This window comes from Macaca thibetana, chromosome 15 (genome assembly GCF_024542745.1).
Source record: "Macaca thibetana thibetana isolate TM-01 chromosome 15, ASM2454274v1, whole genome shotgun sequence".
Lineage (NCBI taxonomy): Eukaryota > Metazoa > Chordata > Mammalia > Primates > Cercopithecidae > Macaca > Macaca thibetana.
Genome location: NC_065592.1, coordinates 65,693,500 through 65,719,713, shown reverse-complemented (window position 1 = coordinate 65,719,713; position 26,214 = coordinate 65,693,500). Strand labels below are relative to the sequence as shown.

Sequence of the window (26,214 nt, the reverse complement as noted above, 5' to 3'; positions counted from 1 at the left end):
GGTAAAATGTAAATATCCACTTGGTTAGGCCCCTGGCCCAGGGCTTCCAGTCCACACAACCTGAAAACTGTGTGATCTCCACTGAAAAAATTGTGAGTTACCGTCTAACGAAAATAATCACACATTCACACAGGCTCTGCTTTAAGAGTACATTATACAATGCCAGAAACTACACACATGAAGCAGCCGGAAAAGTAGTGCTCTACTTGTGAGCTCGAAGTAAGACTGAATGTGCAATGAGAAATTGCAACCTAACAGGGAAGGCATGTGGGGGCCACAGACTCTGATGAGAGGGGGAAATAAAAGCAGAAGGCAAAGCATAGCATTTATAGCCTGAAGTCCTTTGTCTCCCCTTGAGGCTACATGCTGAAAATGCCTAAATTACAATAGAGATAACCCCAGGGATACTCATTTTCCTTAATGAACCTGAACTCAAGTCTGTATCCATCTGCACGTTTAAAATTTCCATCCTGTTTGAATCAAGTTGCTGGGAGGTCTTTAAGCATGTGATGCATTATTATGTGGAAGACTTTAACCAGTTGTCCTCCCCTCCCACTAACTACAAAACCAGAGGAAAGAAGTTGAACCTGCAGCAAAAGGAATTTAGATAGAAGTAGGACCTTCCTGATGGACAGTGTTTCATTGTGAAATTAGTTATCAAATAAGACTATGGAATGCCCTATCCTGAGTCTGTGTTATTAATTAAAATTAAGGATTCCCATAAAAAGCTCTCACAAAAAAAAATAAAAGAATTTATTAATAAAAGAATTGTGTGCTCGCCTTGGCAGCACATATACTAAAATTGGAATGATACAGAGAAGATTAGCATAGCCCCTGCACAAGGATGACACACAAATTCGTGAAATGTTCCATATTTTGGGAGAACAACACACACTAGGGCCTGTCGGGGTCAGGGGTGGAAAGAGAGAGAACATTAGAAAAAATAGCTAATGCATGCAGGGCTTACTACGTTGGTGATGGGTTGATAGGTACACCAAACCACCATGGACATGTTTACCTATGTAACACACCTGCAATTCTGCACATGTACCCCAGAACTTAAAATAAAGAAACACATCAAAAAAAATTTTTGTTAAAAATAAAAGAATTGTATACAAAAGTCATCTCTAACTTCAATGGTCTCTGTGATTCAGGAAGGCTGGCAAAGGCTGCTGCAATTCTCAAGCTGGTGAGCCCTGGGTCAAATGCGGCCCTCAGAAATATTTGGTAGCTAACACAATACGTTTCACTACAATTTTTAATTGTTTTCTATATTCAAGAATTTAAGCATTTTATCAAAAAGTATCATTCTCCAATTTCTCTTGGCATGAGTGCTACAGCAACAGTGGGCACACTTGTATCCTTGCAGGGCAGCGGTGGGCGCGAGCTGAGTGGCAGCTGCTTCCTGAGGGGCTGGCTCTTTCTTCAGTTTGCCACAGTGCCCCTCAGTGGGGTTTGCTCATTGACCCCGCCTGCCTGGCTCCTCTGGGCAGTTAGCTTGCACCATGATTTACAGTGATTGATTCTTTTCTGAGGCAATGAAGGTACAAAGGAACCTGAGGGTTTAGGGTAGGGGGTTCTTAAATAACCCTGTGACTTCTCTAGGCTGGAAGCTTTGTCTCTCCTTCTTACCTCATCATGTCTCCTCTCAGAATGACTGCAGTTTGGTGGCTGATAGGCGATCTGCATGTCACTGAGATCTTTCCAGGTGAATGAGGAGATTGGTCTGGTGTGATCCAACAGGTGAGTCACATAGCCCTGGAGCGGGGCTTTAGTAATGTTGAACACCAGCAAGTGTTTAGCGGTTTCATCTTCTTCACAGTCCAGAACTGATGTAGTCAAGGAAGTCAGGATGAACTGATCCACTTCCAGAATAAACATGGCCATGAATGCAGCCTTTGGAATCTGATTCGGAATTCCAGCTCGGATATAGACAGGCAGCCACGCACTCTCTGACTTTTGAAGGACAGAGAAAATATAAAGGAGGAAATAATATGATTGAGGTGATATAATACAGGGCTAATAGCCTAATATTTAATACAGCCACAGCCTAGCATCTAGCGGTGACCTGAAGCTGGCTGCATACTAGAATCACCTGGGGAGATTTAAACACACGCTGGTACCTAGGATCCGTCTCCAGAGGTTCTTGTTTAATTGTTCCAAAAAGGGGACCAGAAAACCAGTATTTCTCGAGCTCCCTGGTGACTCTTACATGCAGCCAGGTGAAGAACGGAGCACCTACTTTGGCATCAGAAGGAACCGTGTTTATCATTCTATCGCCAACACTTTTAATTTGTGTGACTTTAGACAAGTTACTTAACTCTTCATTCTCATTTTCTTTCCAGCTGTAAATGAAAATATTAATACTAGACTCCCAAGTATCAAGTGAGGACAAACAAAATAGCCAAAGTAGGCACTTAGCAGTCTGGCACCCATCAACAACCTTCTGCAGCCACCTTCCTCACCTCCTGTCATGTAGTTTTAAAGGGGGCAGGAGAACGATGAAGGAAATATGTCTTTATGATTTGGTTCTCATGCAAATGAAGAATACTTGCTTGGTTGTCTGGTTAGTTAAGACCCTGGATCTCCAAGCAAGGGTTGGGCATTGGGGATTGCAAGTGAGCACTGAGGCTAGGCATGCATCCTCCAAAATAAGAGCACTATGAGCAAGAGACCCTCCAAAGAAACCATGAAACTGTGCCACAAGATCTAAGATCTCAACAAGTGCTATGGGCAGAAAGAATCCTCACAGGGCGAGGTGTGGTAGCTCATGCCTGCAATCCCAGCATTCTGGGAGGCCGAGGCAGGAGGATTGCTTGATGCCAGGAGTTTGAGACCAGCCTGGGCAACAGAGCAAGACTCTATCTCTACAAAAAAAGTAAAAATAATAAAATTAATCAGGCATGGTGGTGCACACCTATAGTCAATTACTCAATTGGCTGAAGCAAGAAGATCACTTAAGCCCAGGAGACTGAAGTTATGGAGAGCTCTGATCATGCCACAGCACTTCAGCCTGAGCAAGAGAGTGAGACTTTGTAAAGAAAAGAACCCTCATAGCAGTAGATGCTAGTTCTCATAGGATTTGATCTATCCCATTGCTGAGAGAACCAGGCTCTCAGCATTAGTCCCATACTGCTAAACACTGGCCATTGGGCTAGGAGTTGTAATCTGTGTACAACAGAATGCTAAAATTCCAATAAAAGATATTAGATTTGCAACTGAATGTAAGACAGGTAGTAAAATACGCAGAATTTACACAGCAAGTTGTCTGGAACTAGTTCCAGACTCCAGAACTTTCTTGCTCATATAAGAATATAAAAAGACTGAGAAAGGTAAGAAAAAGATTGATTAGGAGACAGGAGTGCTTTGCTGTGTTGTGTTCAGTCACTTTCCTGACCTTTAACACCACATGTTGGCATGCAGCAGGAAAAGCAGAGCAATGCCATATCTCCTGTCCCTTAAAATGTGTTTCTTGCAGTTGAAACACACACAGACAGCTGATACAGGGCTCATATCTGAGGAAGTTAAGTGGCTGGAAGCAGAAAAATAATGATGGCTGCGCCAGAATCAGTTTGTTCTTGTTTGTGGCAGCAAGGGACATGTAAATGTTCCCAGATATGGGCCAAGTGGGCAGAGGGTTGGTCTGAGGTCTCCTGGACCATAAACTTCAGAGAGTACTCTTGAGACGACAAAAATCCAGTAAGAAAATGCTGGAGATAGAATCAAATTCTAGGAGCTGCAGGAGAAATCGCAAGTGATCACTCAGGCTAGAAATACATCCTCTTAAGAGAGTGATGAGTGATAGACCAATGGGGCTCTCCAGAGAAACCATGAATTTGTCCCTAAGACAAAGATGCAGCTTGAGACATCTACCAGGCTCTGACAGCATGAAATCATATGTCATCAGTGCCTGATCAAATAAGATCCCTCTCTCCCATTCCCCGAAACCACCCCTGCCACCAGCCTGAAAATTAAGAAACTAACCAGCAATGCGCAGAGAAGAGAGAATTGCAAGAGAGGAACAGAGGAGAAGACAATCAACCCCCTCCCTTCCCACTGCATGGTTGATGAAGGCAGGTAAACAATATACTGAGATGTCCCAGGGTTTAGAGTATCTACTCTTCACGTGTCACTGGGAAAAAATGTTATTTGAAGATGCATAATTAGAAAACTCAAGCGGGGTAAATAGTGATTTAGAAGGACTGGTGCTTCATGCTAAGACCAATTGAGTCTAGAGTTAAGTCTAAATAAGTACGTTATTTTAAACATGTTAATAAAGTGGATACAAATGATGAAAGAGCTTACTGCTTATAATAAAGTATAACAATCATATGCTAGAACTGAAATTGCAAATTATATAAACAAAGCAATTGCCACGAGAAAGGATCACTTGGATCCATTATCATCATACACAGGAAGGAGCCAAGAGAGCTCACTTCATTTTTTGACTGTATATATTACAAATATAGGCTTAAGAATATTTTTAAGTTTAGAATTAAATCCAAATAAAACATAAAGTGTGATAAGGAATTGTCAAATAAATAAAGATAAAGGCAAAGAAAACGTGATCTATTTCACAAGACAAATTTTTTTAATTCGCAAGAAAGCATAAAACATGAGAGAAAAAAGTGTATCTGTTACTCCCACAAATATAAAGTTTATATTGCCTTATTCAAGACAAATATTCTGAAATTCAATAAAATGTCCAATTATATGTACCTTACAAGAAAGGCACTTAAAATAAAATTACATAGAGAAGAAAAGGGTAATACAAATTGATCATTAATGGAGAAAGCAGAGAGACCACATAATTTCAAAGATAAATTCAATGTGGGCAGTTGATATTAGTAAAACATATAAGACAAAGATTCTTATAAATAACATTACATTTAATACTGTTCTTCTCAAACCAGTGGGGAATAGAGCAAAAATAAGAATAATAATTACAGAAAAAGAAAGAACAAAATTATCATCATTAGTGAAAGATATAATTATGGTCTTTAAAAGCCCAAATAATTGAGAATTTCTTAAAATAATTGAATTCAGGAAAGAAGCCAGATAAAAGAAAATTATTCCAAAAATAGCTTTTCTGTTTATCATCAATAACCAATGAGAAGATATAATGGGAGAAAAATATTCTATTCACAATAGGTTCACAAAAACAAAGTGCCTAGGACTGCACTTAATAAGTATGCTCAACTTATGTGAAGGAAACTATGAACTTTACAGAAATATATAAAAGAACCTTTGTCCAAATGAAGTGAGATACTTCATTTCTGGATGAAAAGATTCAATATGGTAAACGTTCCATTATTCTAATTTTCCCCAAATGATTTATAGTTCTAACTGGATACTGATAAAAATCCTTAGGGGCTTTTTTTTTTTGTTTTTTGAAACTAACATAAACGATTTAATTATACTTATTTGGAACTAAGTCTAGGTGAGAATGACTATGAAAATTTTGAAGAGAAGTGATAAGGAAGAACTTGCTTGTAAGATAATTATAGGCCTGTTGCGTTTAGAATAATATGAGACTGACAAAGAATAAGTAGGCAAATCTAAGAAATAAAAGAGCTAGCCTTGAAATTGTATATGCTATATCCTTCTATACAACAGAAGATCATCTAAAATCAATTGGGAAACAAGTTAATTGTTCAATGAATAGTGTTGAAAATTTGGGCTATTTGGAAAAAAACTGTTCCTTGTATTTCATCATATAATAAAATTTTATTTCAGGTAGATTAAAAAGGCAAATGTAAGGAAGAAGACCTTTAAAAATCTAGAAGAAATTATGAATGAAGGGTCATTTGGTCACTTGATGAGAATTGACTGTACAACCACAAAAATAACAAAAGAACAAGATATAAAACTTCACATATAGTATAAATGTGATTCCATAAAACAAAACCAACTCTGGCATGCACTCGTGCACGTGTGTGTGTATGTAAAAACAGTAGAAATAAAGCTATATTTATTTTCTTCTTATCTTGCTTTCTGTGTTTTTTTAATATTCCCTGCAGTGAGCCTATTACTTTTATATTCATAAATGAATCTGTTTTATGACATGCCAAATAAGCTATGGAATAGGTTAATGATAAACAAAGCAGGAAGGTAAAGGGATAAACTCCCAATAAAATAGATTTTAAAATATAAACAAATAAAGCCCTATTCAATATAGTAAGAAAAAAATGAGAAAATTCGGTGAAAAAGAAAAATGGCTTCGATTTTTTCAATGGATATAAGAAATCTTTAAAAATGAAAGGAGTTTTGAGTTAAAACAAACAGAAAGCATCTACTAGTTGTCTATAGACCTAGTGTTTAGGTCTGTTTGAACAAGGTATGTCACGGCTCGGAGCCACCACTATAAAAAAGGAAGCTTGAGCTAAACCTAGCCTGGGTTTGCAAACCTGGCTAATGAGCTTTTTACCAGGTGACTTTTAAAACCAGCAATATGCATAGTGCTACCATGCGCCAGGTTTTCTGTCAAGCACATAATAAGTAAGCATTTTCTCATTTAATCCTCTCAGTTACTCTAAGAAATAGGTACTATTAACCCACTTTAAGTTGAAGAAAATGAGACCAAAAGTCACACAGCTAGTTAAGTGAATGTTTGAACCCAGGCAATCTGGGCCCAGTGTCCATGCTCTTAACTATCAGTTGGACTCAGAAATTTATCCTTGAAAAGCTACCCAAGTGATTTACCTGATCAATTTGACTAGTCTGCCTCAGAGTTTTTTTCCAGATCTTAATTCTATGATTTTGTTTTATTATTTCTTTATGATTTCTTGTCATATCAATTCCTTGGGGTAATAATGTTCAATATTTGACTGGGCCCCTTAAGAGAAATCCCAGTGAGAAGCCAGATTGTGAAAGATAGAAGTATTTCCAAACATCATCTTGGATCATCTTTCCTCAGCACAAAATCTCAGCTGTTTCAGCAGGTACACAGTTTCCCCAGTTTCTCCAATAAACAAATTATAGAGTTCATGAATCAGCAGCACTGCATGTTCAATATTTTGAATAAATGGAATCCACTTTCTGTCATTATTGCAATATATAAGGATCAATAGGAGGAAAGACAAGATAATTAAAAGAGATTGGAAGATGCAGGAGGTCTTTGGGAGCCTGTCTCCTTGATGAGCCAGCCCTTCATTCCAAAGTCTGGAAGAGTGACCAATCTGTGACAAATATAAACATGGGACTGAGATTCTCCTCCCCCCTAGTTTGCTGTGACCTTGCAGAGTGGACCCCCTGATTTCAAGAGGGACAAAAGGAAGCATGAAAGAGAAGGTGTTACAAAAAGGTCAAATGACAAGCTGAAGTGTATTGGAGGTAAAGGAGGAAGAAAGTTAGCAGGTAACTGGCCCCAGTGCTTCCCAAGTTGCCATAGTGATGGTGGACCTAGAAGAGAACCAAAGAAGGGAAATTTTATACAAAAGCTACTGTTTTAAGCACTTACTAGCAGAACCAACAAGCCTGCAGTTCCAATGAGTCACTGGCAGTTTCATCCCCAAAAGCACAGGAACTCTCCCTGGTATGGGGCCAGCATGAGTAGCCCCGTGTAACTGGCTCTCTTACTGTGAATCCTGGAGGCATCCACACATAACCGCAAACTCTACCTTGTACACGATTTTACTCCTGGTATCTGTGAGGTCCAGTTGGATGGAGATATAATCAATGTTGGGTGAAGGGGGATCCAGATGCTGATAACGAAGGCCCATCAGCAGGAACTCCTCACAGCTCACTTTGAGACTTCCTATTTTCTTTAATCCTGGGGTACAACTTCCACCTGGACACTTCAGTTTTGCTCCCAGTGCTAGAATGTATAGCATTGGATTAAGATAGTCACTTAAACATAACAATTGTAAAATTTAAAAACCAGTACTCCGTCCCATGAATACTTATTCCCTCTCACTACCTCAAGAACACTCGTGTACCCTCCAATCATTCACTGAGTGGGTTGTCATTATTCTGAAAGCTTGTAGTTTCCTTTACTGAAAAATGGTTGAACAGTAGTCTCATCATGTTCTCACCCACCAAAAGTTAAACCGAGAGAAAAAATAAAAAAATATGTTGTCTGAGGTTTGAACATCTCTGACAAATAGACCAGTGACTCACTGCAGGCCTTCCACAGTGTAGCTCCAGTCTTTCCTTTACAGCATCAGCGTCCATGTCTCTATCATACAATCTCCACTGGTCTGTCTACTCAATGAAATCCCCTCCCCATGTGGCTATCACACACTCAAATTCTCCATATCCTTCTAAGTCCACCTGGTCTTTTTACTAAGCCTTCCCTTAAACATTCTTTGACCACCTGAACCAACATGTTCTTTCTCACTGAAAACCATAATTGTCTCTCCAACAGTCTTCACATCTCTAACCAACTGTATTTTCACTCTTGTTTGGTATTTAATACTCATAAGCCACTTTTAAATTAAAAAAAAAAAATTGTAGAGATGGGGTCTTGCTAGGTTGCCCAGGCTGGTCTTGAAACCCTGGCCTCAAGCAGTGTTCCTGCCTCAGCCTCCCAAAGTGCTGGGATTATAGGTGTGAGCCACCATGCCCAGACATCCACTTTTTTTTTTTTTTTGAGTCTCATTTCTCTGACATACAAAATAGAACAAATGTGCCTTTAACTGTCATTCTGTCCAAATTCAAAGTATTACTACTATTGCTATGATTATCCCTTATATTTCTTGGTTTCTCATGGTTTCTAGAGAGAACGGGAGGTGCCCAAAATAGACTGATTGAGTGAATAGCAGAAGGAATGTTATCCATCAACTCTTCCTAATCTCATCTATCACTTCTACCCACTAGCTTTATTTCAGACTTGCCCATAATCCAATAATACTCCATCAATGCACCAACTACTACTGTTGCTATTACTAATAATAGCTGACAATTAATGAGTACCTACTGTGAACCAGACAGTGTTAAGCACTGTGTTTATGTATAACCTCATTTACTCTTATCCTTACCCAACCCTACAGGGCAGCTATTATCCTTTCTCATTGTAGAGAGGCCTTAGACAGGTTAATAACTAAAATTACACAGAAAATAAAGAGCAGAGGAAGTTCTCAAAACCAGGTCTCTCTGATTGTAAAGTCTGTGCCCTTAACCACTAACCCACACCGTTCAGCCAGCTAAAATGTATACTAGTTAACTAGAACTCTTAATCATGGTGGAAGGTGAGCATGCATGGATATTTTTGTCAGTTTTAGTAATACCCAGATAAGCATTAAAAGACATCATACGGGCTGGGAAAAAACTGTGTGGCTGATCTCCACGAGGTTCTTCTGGTCGAGGCTCCCCCAAAACCATCTGGCCATGGGCTGGCAGCTGAGTTCTCGCAGTGTCCAGGCTGACCGTGCATTCCAGGCTAGCCATCCTATCATAATCGAATCTGAGCAGATTTTTATCAATCGCTTGGGACAGGCCATTGAATTCAGGCACTTCCAGCACATTGTTACTCATACGGATGATGTTACAGTCTGGTTCCAGGAGATAGACCCGCAGGATAAAGGTTTCTATGAAGGTATCTGTTTCAGTAAATCTGTGGAGAACACGGGGCAAAAGTAATATTAATTGGTGCTCAGGTATTTCTGATACCTGCATACTCAGCTGGAAGCTTGAAGATTGGCCTTCACAAAATTTGTGCCACAGATTGAGTTTGGATTTTGTTTCATGCTCTACTCCCAGCCTCTCTGTTCTGTTCCCTTCATCTCTTTACCCTGGTGTCAACACCTTTTCCTGTCACTTCTTCCTCCCAACATCTTTCTCTCAAAACCTGCTCTCAAACTCATCATGCATATGGATATTTAATGACTGCTAAGACCTCAGAGTCTCACTTCTAGCACATGTGTAATTTAAGAGTATCAAGCCTGTATAATTTCTGGATTGAGTTTTAATTCAGGAGTGAAGGGGTGAGTGGCTTCTGAAGCATTCAGGCCTTTTTGCCCTTCAGAAATACCACTACGTAGGCGGTCATTTGCAGCCTAGTTTGGGTGCCCAGCTCAGTGCTTGGCATGTAAAGGGTATTCAGCAATTGCCACTTCCATTCCCTCCATCTGCTTAGCAACTCTAATCTCAGGTTGTTTGAAGAGTCTAAAAGAGAGGGGTGTCATTTTTTTTTTTGAAGGGATAAAATTAATGAGTGATGAGCATGCATCAATAATGCAGCTTCTAATTGATGTGCTCTTATTATGGTGCAGGCATTATGCTAAATTCTCTATGATAGTATAAAATTCAATCCTTATAAAAACCTAGGATAGATATTGTTAATCCCATTTTATGGAAGAAGAAACTGAGGCATAATGGGCTCAGGTAGCTTGCCAAAGGGGCTGGAGAAGGAGAAGTGGTAAGAGGGGAACAAACATGCTCCCTGATTTTCTGCTGCCTACTACTCTGAATATTTTATTTCAAATGTGCTTAAGACCAAGAGGGGAAGAAGCTCCTCTGACCCTGCCTTTCATGTGTACTCTTCCAACCTCCCAGCAGCCTAGAAACCCAAGGAAGGAGTGGGAGCAGCAAGCATTCATCAGCTTTTTTTCTTTTTTAAATTTATTTTCATTTTTAATTTTTGTGGGTACATAGTAGGTGTGTGTATCTATCTATCTATCTCTCTATCTCTCTCTCTATCTATCTATCTATCTATCTATCTATCTATCTATCTATCTATCTATCCTTTGTCTATCTATGTAATGGGGTACATGAGATGCTTTCATACAGGCATGCAATGTGTAATAATCCCATCTTAGTATCCATTTATTAAGCATTCCCTCAAGCATTTATCCTTTTTTTTTTTTTTTTTTTTTTTTTTTTTCCTTTGAGAGACAGAGTCTCACTCTGTTGCCCAGGCTGGAGTGCAGTGATGTAATCTCGGCTCACAGCAACCTCCGCCTCCCAGGTTCAAGAGATTCTCCTGCCTTAGCCTCCCGAATAGCTGGGACTACAGGTGCCTGCCACCATGCCAAGCTAATTTTTGTATTTTTAGTAGAGACAGGGTTTTGCCATGTTGGCCAGGCTGGTCTCAAACTCCTGACCTCAGGTGATCTGCCCACCTTAGCCTTCCAAAGTGCTGGGATTACAGGAATGAGCCACTGCGCCTGGCCCATTTATCCTTTTTGTTACAAACAATCCAATTATACTCTTGTAGTTATTTTAAAATGTGCCATTGAATTGTTACTGACTGTAGTAACCCTGTTGTGCTATCAATTACTAGGTCTTACCCATTCTTTCTAACTACTGTTTGTACCCATTAACCATCCCCACGTTCCCTGCAACTCCCCACTACCCTTCCCACCCCTTCCATGCAAGCTCTTTGAAGTTATTTGTTTTTTAACTCTAAAGTGTTAGAACGATCAAATGGCCCTGTATGCTGATTTCATATCTTCCTAAGGAATCCTTGGGTGCCGCTTCATTTTCTGAACACAGCATTTTGTTTGTGTCTCTCTTTCGGCACTTGTTCTGCATCATAATTACCTGCTCATCTTTTGCCTTAGACTACAGGCACTAAAATAATCTGAGTATTCTCATCCTTTTGTTTCTTATGCTCAGTGTACAGCCTGACCTGTAATAGGTGGTCATATATGTTTGTAGAAAGCTTCACTGTTCCAATGTCGTCTACAAAACTCTTTTACATTAGTCTAGTGCTTAAAGGAAATTCACACCAATGTATTTTAACCAAATATTCTTAAAAGCAATAAAAACCAAGGAAAAAACCATAAAAGGCCTACTCCAAATACACGAGTTCTCAGTTACTTTTATGAAGTCAGATATACCATAATCATGAGCTTAAATTTAAAATTAATTTTCATTGGGATATAATTCATATACCACAAAATTCATTTTTTAAAAATATACAGCTCAGTTTTTTAGTGTAGTCCCACAGTTGTACAACCATCATGACTACCGAATTCCAGAACACTTTCATCACCCCCAAAAGAGACGCATTTCCTTTCCCCAGCCTCTGGCCACCACTAATCTACTTTCTGTCTCTATGAATTTGCCAGTTCTAAATATTTCATATAAAAGGAACAATACAATATGTGGTCTTTTGTGCCTGGCTTCTTTTACTTGGTATGTTTTCAAGGTTCATCCATGCTGTAGCCTTTATCAGTGCTACATTCTTTTTTTATGGCTGAATGATATTCCATTCTATGAATATACCACATTTTGTTTATCCATTCATCAGTTGGATTTATTCCATTTTTTGGCTGTTATGAAGAATGTTGCAGTGAACTTCATGCGCAAGCTCTTGTGTAAAACATAAGTTTTTATTTTTCTTGTGTATATACATAGGAGTAGAACTGCTGTCTCCTATGGTCATTCCATGTTTAACTTCATAGTTGATTTTTAAAGAATTTTAGGCTGGGCATGGTGGCTCATCCCTGTAATCCCAGCATTTTGGGAGGCGGAGACAGGCAGATTATGAGGTCAAGAGATCAAGACTATCCTGGCTAACATGGTGAAACCTCGTCTCTACTAAAAATACAACAAATTAGCCAGGCGTGGTGGCAGGTGCCTGTAGTCCCAGCTACTCAGGAGGCTGAGGCAGGAGAATCGCTTGAACCCGGAAGGCAGAGGTTGCACTGAGCCAAGATTGCACCACTGCACTCCAGCCTGGACGACAGAGTGAGATTCCATCTCAAAAAAAAAAAAAAAAAATTTAAGTATTTAATATGTTTAAAAATAGAAGATACTGCACTTTCTATAACTAAGCAGCTGGTAACAAACAAGAAGAATTTCATTCATTTTTGGAATATGTTTTCCCCCCATTCTCATTAAGAATTTGTAGTTTATAATTTCCATTTTCCACCATAAGTGGTGGGTCGGAACCCCACAGATACCTATATAAGGACACTAGAGGGAAACAGGATAGGGCTAAAAATTTGCCACAGAGGAATCCTAGGGAAGATGACACAAGTGGAAATAAGTGAAAGCTGACTACAAATCTTGCCTTATCCACTCAGGCTTCCAGTTTCTGTTGATTACTTGCTTGTCTGGAATCTATTAACTCCCCTCATGACAATACATATCCACAAGAAAAGCCCTCAGAAGTACACAGAATGGTTACTTGACAGCAAATGACCAATCTTCCCGTGCCACTTACCTGTAAAGTCTGAGCTTCACTGTGTCTTCATCAAGAATTGGACAACCATTGTGAACATACTTGACTTCATTGGTAAGGAAATGGCAGTCAAAGACCTAGTTCACATGAAGAATTGGATAAATATCTATGAGAAAATTGGTACAAGATTTAAGATTTTGCCAGGAGAGTACTGCCTGGAGAAAATATGGTCTGTCAGTAACGTGTGTATGTGTGTGTGCACGTGTGTCTTCACCACCACCACCTCTACCCTACCCCCATATCCAGTCGCCATCCTACTTAAACAGCTGTCTCTTGTTTTGAGAATATCTAAATTGTGAAAACCAAAGCAGATCAAGAAAATTAGTTACAGGATGATTATCTCTCTAAATAAGTGTCTTTTTACCATCTAGAGTGCCTTTAAAACATGGTTTCATTTTTCAAAATTTTATTTACCCCCTTCAAGGGTTCATAGCAATTGAGTTAGAGAGTTCTTTCTGTATGTCTGCATGAAAAGGCATGCTTCAACCCACCCACAGACACACTGTATTCTTTCTGTATATCTCTGTTCTCCTTTTATTTCTTTTTTTTCCGAATAGTATTCTCATATTTAAAGATGAAGTCACTGACTATGGACACTATTGTGGTTAATCAGAGTCCAACATGACCCAGAGTTGTGTCTTATATACTTGCAAAAGACTGCTTTCATTAGTTAAGCAATAGCAGAAATGGCAGATGAGACAAATAGAAATCTAAAAGCAATTTCCTCTTTTCAAATAAAATTATAATAGACTGTCTCACCTCACTCAGAATTATTAGAAGATTGTTAACTGTTATATTTTGGGAACCTGATTTTTAGAGGAAGAATCATCTCTCCCACCCATATCATGCCCCTCATTCTGCCCGATCTGACTTTGGTAGAGTTCTAATACCCTTGAGGTATGCATGCATGTCCACCATTGTGTTCACGGTGTTTCATCTGTACCTTTTCACAGCCTCAAACATTTTCAGACAACGTAATTCACTCAGAGAAGACTTTAACACTAATACAAATGATTTTCTTTTCCCACAGATATCATTGGTTCCTCTTTTTAATTGACAACTAGGAAGGAGATAAAGCAAAGACCTTCCCCATATCATTGACAAATAGTCATGGTAATAAAGAGACAATCTGCTTTGTTAAAAGAAACATCTGTTTTATGTTTCATACTATGTTTTCCTTTTATAAAAGGCGACAACCATAATTGTCCATAAATTTTCTAACTAAAACAAAGGAGAGCTAAATCCTTTTCTAATTACTGTCTAGCTTTGTTTTTTTCCACTTCAACTGCTTTTCAATTACAATTTATAATTAAATTGTCACACATTCCTAACTCATTACTCACTTTAATGACAGTAAACTGGTTCAAACTAGAGATACTTCCTTATCGCTGTATTTCCTATTCAAAAAAGCAAGTTCAGTGCTAACCTGGGGTGCTTTCCACCCAGCAAATTTCTTGCTTTGGGCTAGGTGTGAGAAGTGCCATGTGTGAGGGAGTCTTGTCCTAAAACATGAGGAAAACATATTGCCGTCAACCTCATCTAATTGACTACATCAAGAGGGTTATCTGAACAGAAGGCACTGGTGTGCATCAATTGAAATCCCTTTCCAAATATTCAATAGGAAAGTGAACCTGTTGGTCCTAAGACAAACTTCAGTAATGAAATGAAAACACTAACTGAACAGATGTTAAACAAAACATTTTCTGTGCAAGTCACATGAAACTGTTCATTACACAGCAGGGTGTTGTTAATATAGTCGTCTTGCTAGAAATGGGTTCATGTAAGCTTGGCTTTCAGTTTATTACTAAGCGCTATTAAAGAATAATGTTTAGGCTGTGTGTGTGTGTGTGTGTGCGCGCGCGCGCGCGTGTGTGCATGTGCACTTAGCTATGCTTAATTTCTAAAACTCCATAAGAAACAAACCCCTAGGGAAGGACTGAACCAGCCTGGGTTAAAAACCAAGCACAAATTCAACAAAACAAAACAGACTTTACTTGGGAATCTTATTTTTGTTGAAATTATGAGAATAACCAAATAGGAACGATCACCTGGCAGTTTGAGAAACAAAGTTTTCCCACGATATAGTTTTCTCTCACACAAAGTTTTAATATTTGGCCAAAAAAAAATGATGAAACTCCATATTTTAATGAACTCCTTTACCACAGAATAAATATTAGAAAACATAAATCCCATACCAACTTTAGAGGCTACAAATCAATTTGAGATGTCATATTTGCCTCTGGAAATACCTACACTAAGTATTCACGACTTGATTCTACTTTTTCTTAATGAGCAACAGCAGGTTAGGGAATCTGTGTATTCAGAAGTGTTTCTCGGCAACCAAGAGTTTCCTAAATCAGCCTGGCAATTTGTGGTTTCTTCTCTATATTGACTTTCTAGTAATCGGAGTTTTACCTTAAAATCAGAGAGTGTGAGATGGAGATGACTTGCAGGCCTATTCCAATCCTTGATTCTTGTGACCAAATGTTTTTTACCTAGTTCTAGTCACTTGGATCCCTTTTTGCTCCTCAGTGCCATGGAGCAGGCCAAGCAATCAGGACCATTAAAACATCACTAAAAACATATAATGGAGACAATTTTATTTCTCTCAGAGAGAGTGCCATATATGGTAAGGAGTCATAGGCCATTTGGGGTAGGGAGAGGAGAGCGCTCAGAGGTTGGCTTAGGTAACAATAGATTATCTCCAAATTGCCTACTAAGGAGGAGAATCTGGTCATCTGCAGGGCTTTTGTTTTTGCTCAGTTGGGCATGCATGTTTGAGGTCCAAACTGGAAGACAGCTTAGACAGCTTGCTACTGTGAGCTACCAGTGGGAATTTTGCTTCTTCTCTTTTTCACAAAATACTCAGTCCCACTTGTAAATAAATGTTGAATGATTTTTAAAAATACATTGATTGGAAGAGGTACCATATTATCAATCATCAGTCTTTATAAGACACCCATGTGTGCCAGTACAGCCCTAGGTTCCTGCTTTATCAAAGACCCCAGTCCTCTAGGATCAGGGGTCCTATTTTGCCCTCTCTCAAGACTCAAAGGGCTATATTTTCCCTTTTTTTTTTCAAAGACACAGTCTCATGCTGTCACCCAGGCTGGAGTGTAGTGGCACTATCTTGGCTCATTGCAACTTCCACCTCCTGGGTTGAAGCAATTCTTGTGCCTCAGCCTCCCAAGCAGCTAGGCTTACAGGTATGTACCCTATGCCTGGCTAATTTTTGTACTTTTAGTAGAGATGGAGTTTCACCATGTTGACCAGGCTGGTTTCTAACTCCTGGCCTCAAATGATCCACCCGCCTCAGCCTCCCAAAGTACTGAAATTTACAGGCGTGAGCTACTGCAACCAGCCTGCATTTTCCTTTGCACCCCAGTCCCTGTGGTTGGGTCTCTATCACCCACTACTGAGCTTATTTGTATTGCTTCCTCATCCTATTTAGCACATTGAGGTTCCAGTATGAGCAATCCCAGGTATCTTCTTTTTCTCTGACTCGTAAGTGCCAATCAAAACACATTCAGAATGCAAGTATAATTGGGAGTAACTGAGGAGACATTGCAACTCCCAAACACTTGGGAACACAATGTCTAATACGTGGAACCATTGTTGCGTTCTAACATGTTTCAGATACCCATCTAAAGCTCTTTGACAATAAAATCTTACAAGCAACTAGGCAGAGACATTTGGTTGCTACCACATCAGAAATACCTGCAATGTGAGACCCTCTTCCAAAGAATTCTGATGTGTTTCAGAATGGGTCTATAACTTGAAGTGTGGTAAATGGAATGTCTAGAGATACCACTTGAGCTAGTATCCACCTAAGTCTTTTTATTCTCTCTCTGCAACACCTAGTACCACTTTTGAATAACCTCATGGATTATGTTTCTTTAGCCAAATGAAAAGGAAATAATGTTCATAGTTCAGCAAAAGAGAATGGTCCATTTTTCCAGAAGCAGCAGCAGCATCTAGTGTTGAATATTCTCAAGATTGTTTGCACTGGGAGCAAAGTTACAGCACAGTGGGAACAAGTAATAAAATCAGAAGCAATTTTTTAAATTATGTATAGTGGTAACTCCTACTTTAAGCCAAAACAGTGTAAGAGAATATAGACTTTTTAAACCCAATGAATTAGGAGGTAACTCTTCCCTCTACAAAAGGATTGACCAGAGAATACCCTTACATATAAAGGTCTCCAAGATTTTGATTAAAAGGAAAACAATTAAGCAGATATTTTCAAAGAACAGTGAATATTTAAAGTGAAGTATCTTCACAACTCTTTTCTACTTCTTTTCCCTGACTCATAAAAAATGTTTAAGTGATGTTAATAGATGAAACATCTTCAAATTTTACCTTTGCTATGCTAAGGTCACAGGTATGTCCTAAAAATGTTTTGAAATTTTGATCTCTTATCCAAAGCCACTCTGACTGGCAATGGATGTGATAACCGGGGGCAGGAATAACTCCAGTGTAATTCTCTTACATTATGCTTTGTGCTTTTTCCTGTATAATTAGCTACTCTATAAGGTCAAGCAGCTGGTAAGATATACCAGAGTTATCTTCAAGAAAAGAGGAGAAATTGGAAAGACTTACTGAAGTAGTGCATTAAGAAAAAAAAATACATGAATCCATATTAGTTTGAACCTGATTTCCTCCATAAGTGTTATAGTAATCAGGATTAAATCCTACTGGTTTCAGGCTTGTAATCTGAAGTCATCCAAGAATGTTTAAAAATAGGTTTCACCTTACATAGAAAAGCAGCGCAATACTATGCATGCTAATTGCAACTCCACCATTTCAAATGTGAACATCTTCGATTACTCATCTTGGGTGGCTTGAGGAGAGACCCTTTACATCTCTGTTCTGTCTTTGTCCCCCCGAACACTTTTTTTCTTTTTTTTTTTTTTTGAGATGGAGTCTCGCTCTGTCACCCAGGCTGGAGTGCAGTGGCTCCATCTTGGCTCACTGCAAGCTCCACCTCCTGGGTTCACGCCATTCTCCTGCCTCAGCCTCCCAAGTAGTTGGGACTACAGGCGCCCACCACCACGCTGGCTAATTTTTTCTATTTTTTAGTAGAGACGGGGTTTCACCGTGTTAGCCAGGATGGTCTCGATCTCCTGACCTCGTGATCTGCCTGCCTCAGCCTCCCAAAGTGCTGGGATTACAGGCGTGAGCCACCGCGCCCGGCCACATCCCACACACTTTCATACACTTGCATTCAAACACATGACTGAATGGAAAAGCGCAGACAGGACCTACCTGTGGAGTGAGTTTCCCAACTCTCTGGGTTATTGGCTCATTCATCACAACTTCCACTTTGCAGGCATCTTTCTCTTTGGGGATGGCAAACTTCAGGTCATCTCCTGACAGGAAGGTGGAGTGGCCCTTCATCACCCTCACCCCACGGTTGACGCTGATGAAGGTGGGGCTGGCCCAGGCCAGGAGGAGCAGCAGCAGCAGGGCATTCACTGCCCCCCAACTCAGAGAGTTCATGCTGACAGGGCCCAACGCCTTTCTGTCCACCGGCGAAATCCCTTAAACAAAGGAGGGGTTCTGTGCTTCCTCCTGGAGGGTCAGCTCATAGTCCAAGGGGCAGGGCGAGGGGTCCTGACAACGTGCCCCGAGATCTTACCATGCCCCTTTCATTTCAAAGTCAGACAAGGAGGCCTTTCAGGCAATCCCAGGGCTTTTAATAAAACTCGCTGATCACTCCTGACAACGCCGGCAAGATTAATGGGCCTCCCAAGTGCTTTTCTAATCCTGCAAATGGGAGAAAGGGTTGGCGTAAAGCAAGAGAGAGACCAGAAGGTTTGTGTGGCTGTTCAAAATATTGCTACTAACAAAGGGATCTTTCAACCAGCCTATGAGTTCAGCTAAATTAAAAACAAATAAACTAACTTGACCTCTAGACCCATCTGAAAGGCAATGCAGCCATTTCATTACCCTGCTTATAGCTCCTGTTTCCGGACTTGACATACCCCAACTGGGATGCCAATTGTGTGGTCCAGTAGGAAACAGCCAGCCTCATTGCCAGCAAGTGTGGCTTTTGGTTCCCTGAGTTCATAGACAGTTGTCAAACTCTTTGCTTCTCTTTCCTCATTTGTTAAATGAGGATTATAATCTATTTTTTTTCAGAGAGCTGATAGGATTATGAACACGTTGTTTGAAAACATGATTAATTCTAAATCAATTCTACCCAGATAAGAAAGAAGTTTAATGATTTGTCACACTGGGCACACTTCTAACTTTGCTGGGCAATGAAGACACCTAAGAAACATTTGAGTGGAAATTACAGAAAATATGCTTTTTTTCTAAGTGAACATTCAAGTTTTTGTTTATGTGTGAAAGAGACTATGAATGGGGTGACATAGCTTCAGCACGCACAGCTAATGACACAGCATATGGACATGCGTATTTATACTATCTACAATGCTAATTACATTCCTATGTACTCAACTTGCACAAATAGTCTTTGTTTCCACTTTATCCACTTAGAATTTCATGACAATTTCTCTGTGTTTCATAAGAACTGAAAAGATTATATCTAAAGTAAAATGCACTGAAATATATCCTTAAATTCAGAGTATAATTAGGTGAACAAATGGTGGTTTGTTATGCCCAAAGAAAGGCCTTCCATGTTAATAATTTCAATAAATTTCTGTGCATAACCAGTAGATACCAAAATGAATGTTTGTCAGAAGCTTGTAGAGGAACAAATGCCTCCATTATCCACATCTAATCTATTTCCATTCCCTTGTCACTCTTTGCAACTTTTCACTTTTGAGGCCGTGCCTGACATGTGTCACCTGATACCTGAGGGGGTGTACACTTTACAGAGCAGTCTGTTTTTTATGGTATCAGTCCCAGAGTAAAACTCTTCACACACCCCCACTGACTGTTGTCCACAATCAAGCTGATTTAGGTTGGCTTATATGGGCAACAATGCACATCTGGTTGTTGAACTTTGACAAGATACAATATTTTTTCCATTCATATTAGGCATCTAAGATAACAGTACGTTCAGGGAGAGGAGAGGCAACAAGATAGGTAGGTGTCTCCCCAAACTGGGAGGTAAGGGGGAAACTTTGCTTTCTGCGATTTAAACTAGTTAACACACGGAGGCTGTAAGGACTCCACACTCCTGCAGTCCTCTCATCTCACTCCATCTCACTTTGTCTCCTTACCTGGTTCTTTCTAGACTCCCTGAATCTTTAATGCTGGGACCCTAGAGTCCAGTTGTAGGACCTGTTTTGTATCTACACTCATTCCCTAGTGATCTCATTCCTTGACTTAAATATCACCTATGTACTAATGGACCTCAAACTTACACCTCTAGCCTGGACCCTCCTGCTTAACTCTAGATTTGCATATGCAACTGTCTGCTTGTCATCTCTGGGTGGTGTATAAAAGACATCTCACACTTCATGAAGCCAAAATTGAACTCTCAATCTTCCCTCCTTCAGTCTTCCTTACCTTAATTAATAGCAACTCCAACTTTTCAGTTGTTCCTTTCTTCATCACACATTCTACATCCAGTCAAAAAATCCTGTTGTTTCTTTATGGTAGACAGATCTTAGGTGACCCCTCAAATAATTCCAGCCTCCTAGTATCCAAATTTCCTTCCCCTTGAGTGCCAGCAGAATCTGTAACACTTCCAACCAACAGAATTCCACAAAGGTGATGGGTGTCACTCCTATGATTACATTTTATTATACAGGAGACACTCTCTTAGCAGACTGGAATCAGGGGCTCTCCTGCTGAACATGAAGAAGCAAGCCTCCATGGGTTCTTCTGCCACAAGGAACTGAATTCTGCCAACACCCTGAATGAGCTTGGAAGTGGTTTCTTCCTAAGTCAAGCCCCCGGATAAGAATGAAGACCGTCAACATCTTGACTGTAGCCTGGTGGCAACCTAAAGCAGAGAACCCAGCTAAGCCATAATCTGACCCCAGAAAAAAGGGAAACTGTGAGATAAATTTATATTGTTTTAAACCACAAAGTTTTTGTGATTTGTTCCACAAAAATAAAAAGTTAATATGCTCTTCCTTCAAAACATATCCAGAATCCAGCTGCTTCTTACTACCTCCATTGTGATCCCCCTGGTCCAAGCTACCACCAAGTCTCCATGAGATGATTGCAATAGCATCCTATTTGATCTCCCTACTTCTACTCCTGCCTTTCCTGTAGGCATTTCTCAGCATCACAGCCAATATTCTGATTAAATGTTACTTACGTCACTGCTCTGCTCAACACTTCCAGTAGTGTCTCATCAGAGTAAAGCTGAAGCCCTGGTGATGACCTTGAAGACACTATGTGATCTGTTTCCCTCTTACCTTTCTCAGCTCATCTCCTGTTTGTCTTCCCTTTGCTGACTCTGTCCCAGCCACACTAACATCCTTGCTTTTCCTCAAACAAATCAAGATCCACCATTCCTCCTTCCTCTCACCCCCACTAAAGCCTCTCACTTCTGTTGTCTCTGACTTGAATGTTCTTCCCCCAGATATCCCTCCTTCCACCTCTCCACTCTCAAGTTCCCATCAAATGTCACACTTGCAGTGTGGTCAAACCTAACAACTCCATTAAAATTATGTCCGTCTCACCCCCTAGCATTCTTTACCACTTTTCTGCTTTGTTTTTAATCTTAGCGCTTTCTAACCACCTAACATAATGCATTTGATCCTTTATATTAGGTTGTTGCAACAGTAATTGCAGTTTTCACCATTACTTTCAATGGCAAAAACCACAATTACTTTTGTACCCACATTAATATTAGTCACTGCCATGTCCCTCACGAAGATGTGAATTTCTATATTTTTTACTCATGGATTTAACCCCAGTGTCTAGAACAATGCCTGATATATCAATAAATATTTGTTAACTAAGTGAATAAATTGGAGAAAACAATGCCTTAAATTCCCTTATAGTGATTATAGTTTAACCCAGGAATGTTAATATAGCTAAAAAGAAAAAACAAAAAGGCCAGGCACGATGGCTCATACCTGTAATTCCAGCACTTTGGTAGGCCGAGGCAGGCAGATCACCTGAGGTCAGGAGTTCGAGCCCAGCCTGGCCAACATGGTAAAACCCCTGTCTCTACTAAAAATACAAAACTTAGCCAGGCGTGGTGGCAGGCACCTGCAATCAGAGCTACTTGGGAGGCTGAAGCAGGAGAATTGCTTGAACCTGAGAGACAGAGGTTGCAGTGAGCCAAGATTGCACCACTGCACTCCAGCCTGGGTGACAACTGCAAGATTCCATCTCAAAACAAAAAAAAAAAGAATTGGCCTCATAAGCAGGCACCATTAGCCATGGATCAAGATGCCACACGAATTCTGTTACTGAGAATCTGTCACAAAAAGGCAGATCATCCTGGGATATATGGACAAAGTCTGTTTTCTGTGCCCATAACACTGAGATTGAGAGTCTTGACTCTGGAAAATGCCACACTATGAGACTTCCTGATGATTGGCCAACTAGTTTTTCCCAGGCAGCACCTCCAGTCAAACACTAAAAGAAGAAGTAAGGTAAAAATCAAAATCCATCACCGTTTGTTTCATTATTGCCACACAACACTGAGAATCTATCCAACAGAGATAAAAGCAACCTCTACAAGAATACATGAACAAGAATGTTGATTGCAGCAGTGTCCACAGTGGAAACTGCAAGCAAAGTAAATGCCAAGAAGGGGATGATTAAATAGCGTAGGTATATTTATACCATGGAATGGAATGTAACTTTTAGAATTTGAATTAGAGATAAATCATTCAATGTGAAGGGATTTCTACAAGGTATTGTAGAGTCAGAAAAAATTAAATGGAGAAAAGTATGCTTCCATTTGGTAAAGTAACTCTAAAAGCTGCGTCTGTGTATATGCATATATGTAGATGGACACATATGTTGTATTAACATATAATTAAATGGGCATGGAGAAAAACGGACAAACATTAGGTTGTCGGTAGGGACAATGTGATAGGGGCGATATAGTATAGATAGACTGAAAAAAGATGAGGGGGGGTGTTATGTCTACATGTTTGTGTCCCCTCATCAAATTTATATGTTGAAGCCCTAATTTCCAATGTGATGGGATTAGGAGGTGGGGCCTTGTCGAGGCGTTAGGTTTACATGAGGTCATGAGGGTAGAGTCCTCATGATGGGATTCTTATAAGTGGATGAAAAGATTAGAGCACTCTCTCCCTGGCCATGTGAGGCTTAGAACAAGAGGGTTTCCCTCTGCAAAGCAGAAAGAGGTGATCTTGGACTTCCCAACCTTCAGAACTGTGAGGAATAAAGTTCTATTCCTTAAGCCACCCTGTCTACGGTATTTCTGTTATAGCAGCCTGAGCAGACTCAAACAGCAATATTTTTTTAAAAAAAGGAAAAGAGCATGCAATGAAAAAATGCAACAACCGGTTATGCGCAGTGGCTCATGCCTGTAATCCCAGCACTTTGGGAGGCTGAGACGGGTGGATCACCTGAGGTCAGGAGTTCAAGACCAGCCTGGCCAACATGTCGAAACCCTGTCTCTATTGAAAATACAAAAATTAGCAGGGCCTGCTGGCATGCATCTGCAATCCCAGCTACTCAGGAGACTGAGGCAGGAGAATCACTTGAACCCGGGAGGCAGAAGATACAGTGAGCCGAGATTGTGCCACTGCACTCCAGCCTGGGTAACAGAATGAGACTCTGTCTCAAAAAAAAAAAAAAAAAAAAAAAAAAAAGAACATACGTACGAAAATTACATATGAGATTCATGTAAAATTGCTTGTGTATCGATATAAAGAGAAACTTCGAAACAAATTTTACTGTGTTTAAAGGCTTTTTAAATATATGTAGATAACTTGAAAATAAACATTTTTATAAACAAATTTTTTATGGACAAAATATACTAACTCATTAAAGATGCATCTTCTGATAGCCAGAGCAAAGCAAGCATATCTCAGAGGTAAATATGTCATCATGTCATTATGTTGCTTAACCGAAAATAAACTGAAGAAAATCATCAATATAATTAGTTCCCTGGTATCAGCCCATCAAGGTATACAAAGCGCAGATATATCTTTCTTCTCAGGTATGGCAATCTACCTACTGGGAGGACTATTCATTCCAAATAAAACTGAAGAAAATGCAGCAAAATAGAAAGGCACTAGTGGGATTTCACCCAATAGTTATCTCCAAATGGTTGGTCAGCAGTGTGTTTCAGGCTCTGAAAGAACAGTCTTTGGCAGAGGCAGGCATATGTATGTTGTCCTGGAACTCTCTTCTCCTGCCACCCACTCAGCCAACAGCTGAAACAAATCTTTGAAACCCCACGGATAGCTTGTATTATGCAAAAGCACGTAAAATGAAGACTTTGATTCAGAGCTAATTTCCTGGTCTTTGTACATGTTGTGTATCACTGGTCAGCCTGTCTCTAGACCAGCCACATCCCTTACCTTTTATAATTGATCATAGCTCAGTTACTCTCCCACATTTTTACAGCCAATCTGGGTATAAATAGGAATAAGCCAATCTCAACAGGAAAAAAAAGCTATCTTGGAGGCTTTGCCATATTTTACAAATTTGTGTTTAATGAATTCAAATATGTTTTGGTTTAGCACTGACTTAATAAGAAAGGCAATGTGGACCAAAATGGAACAACTTGATCAAAATCTTCTATTTCATGTAAACAATTTAGAATACCAAATAAGCTCCTCTCAGATAGATTGTTAAAATAATACAGCAAATGTTTCCTTCCTTTCGCTTATGTTAACTTAGTAACTCTCTTCCAATATCTATCTCTGATAGGAAAGTCTATTTGTCCCACAACATTCAACCTCACCTTCCTCCATAGAAATAAAAATTTTAACTAGGTATATAGTGACCCAGAACAAAGACTATATTTCACAGCCTCTCTTGTAGCTATCTGAGGCTATGTGATCAGATTCTGGCCAATGGAATTGAAGAAGAACGGTCACATGGCAGCTCTGAGAAACCTCCTTTAAGAGGTAGTTATGGTGTACCTCTTCTCCCTTTTTCTTTATGCCTCCCTCCATCTTGCTGCCAAGATGGAAGGTGCTGCCTTGCACATGAAAAAATGAGGCTATGCCATAGGTTGGTGGAGCTGTGAGCTAGAAGGACGCTGGGTCTCTGGGCCTTTGCAAAGCAGAACCACCATACCAGTCCATTCATCCAGAATTTTACACAGCACAGAATGTAAACTTCTTTCCTATGTAACTCACTGTTATTTCGTGGTTTTTTTTGTTTTTTTTTGTTTTTTTGTTTTTTTGGTGACTCATGACTGAACTTAACTATACCTTTAATAATCACTTCTTCCTCAAGTTTTTGTATTAATTTTGTTTAGTCACTAAGCAGCTAAAGATTTAACTTCCTACCTAACAGCATGTGGGACAATAGCTCATTCTCTAATTACATCATAGTAAACCCTTAACTGAGAGATAAGATCAAAGTCCAAGATCCTAATGTTTATCTACCAGGAAGAGACGAGAGAGAGGAGATATCTATTCTTATGGCTCCCTGCACCACAATGCGGTGGAAATAATAGACTTGAATTTTGAAGATCTGGATTCTAATCCTGATGTTTTTAATTTTTTATTTATTTTCTTTTCTTTTTTTTTTTTTTTTTTTTTTAATAAGACGGAGTCTCATTCTGTCACCCAGGCTGGAGTGCAGTACCACAGCCTTGGCTTACTGCAACCTTCGCCTCCTGGATTCAAGTGATTCAAGTAATTCTCCTGCCTCGGTCTCCCGAGTAGCTGGGATTACAGGCGCCTGCCACTATGCCTGGCTAATTTTTGTATTATTTTTAGTAGAGGTGGGGTTTCACCATGTTGGCCAGGCTGGTCTCAAACTCCTGACCTCAAGTGATCCACCCGCCTCAGATCCCAAAGTGCTGGGATTACAGGTGTGAACCACTGCACCCGGCCATGGATTCTAATCCTGATTTTTATGAACATCACTTTCCTCTTTCAAAAATGGGAGGCTGAGGCAGGAGAATCGCTTGAACCTGGGAGGCAGAGGTTGCAATGAGCTGAGATCACGCCAGTGCCCTCCAGCCAGGGCAGCAGACTCCATCTCAAAAA

General features: G+C 39.8%; 1 protein-coding gene and 1 non-coding gene across 2 annotated transcripts in view; one reads left to right on the top strand and one right to left on the bottom strand.

Annotated features, from left to right (window-relative positions):
- Positions 1–26,214, bottom strand: part of FREM1 (FRAS1 related extracellular matrix 1) — a 171,935-nt gene that overhangs the window by 114,731 nt on the left and 30,990 nt on the right. Inside the window, 5 exon segments of the mRNA XM_050759578.1 lie at positions 1,633–1,956; positions 7,620–7,816; positions 9,255–9,553; positions 13,112–13,206; positions 18,395–18,895. Coding sequence (XP_050615535.1) covers positions 1,633–1,956; positions 7,620–7,816; positions 9,255–9,553; positions 13,112–13,206; positions 18,395–18,628 — 1,149 coding nt within the window. The 5' untranslated portion in view covers positions 18,629–18,895.
- On the top strand, positions 773–879 carry LOC126938217 (U6 spliceosomal RNA). Its single transcript, XR_007720028.1, has one exon. It is a non-coding gene; the product is annotated as a U6 spliceosomal RNA (small nuclear RNA).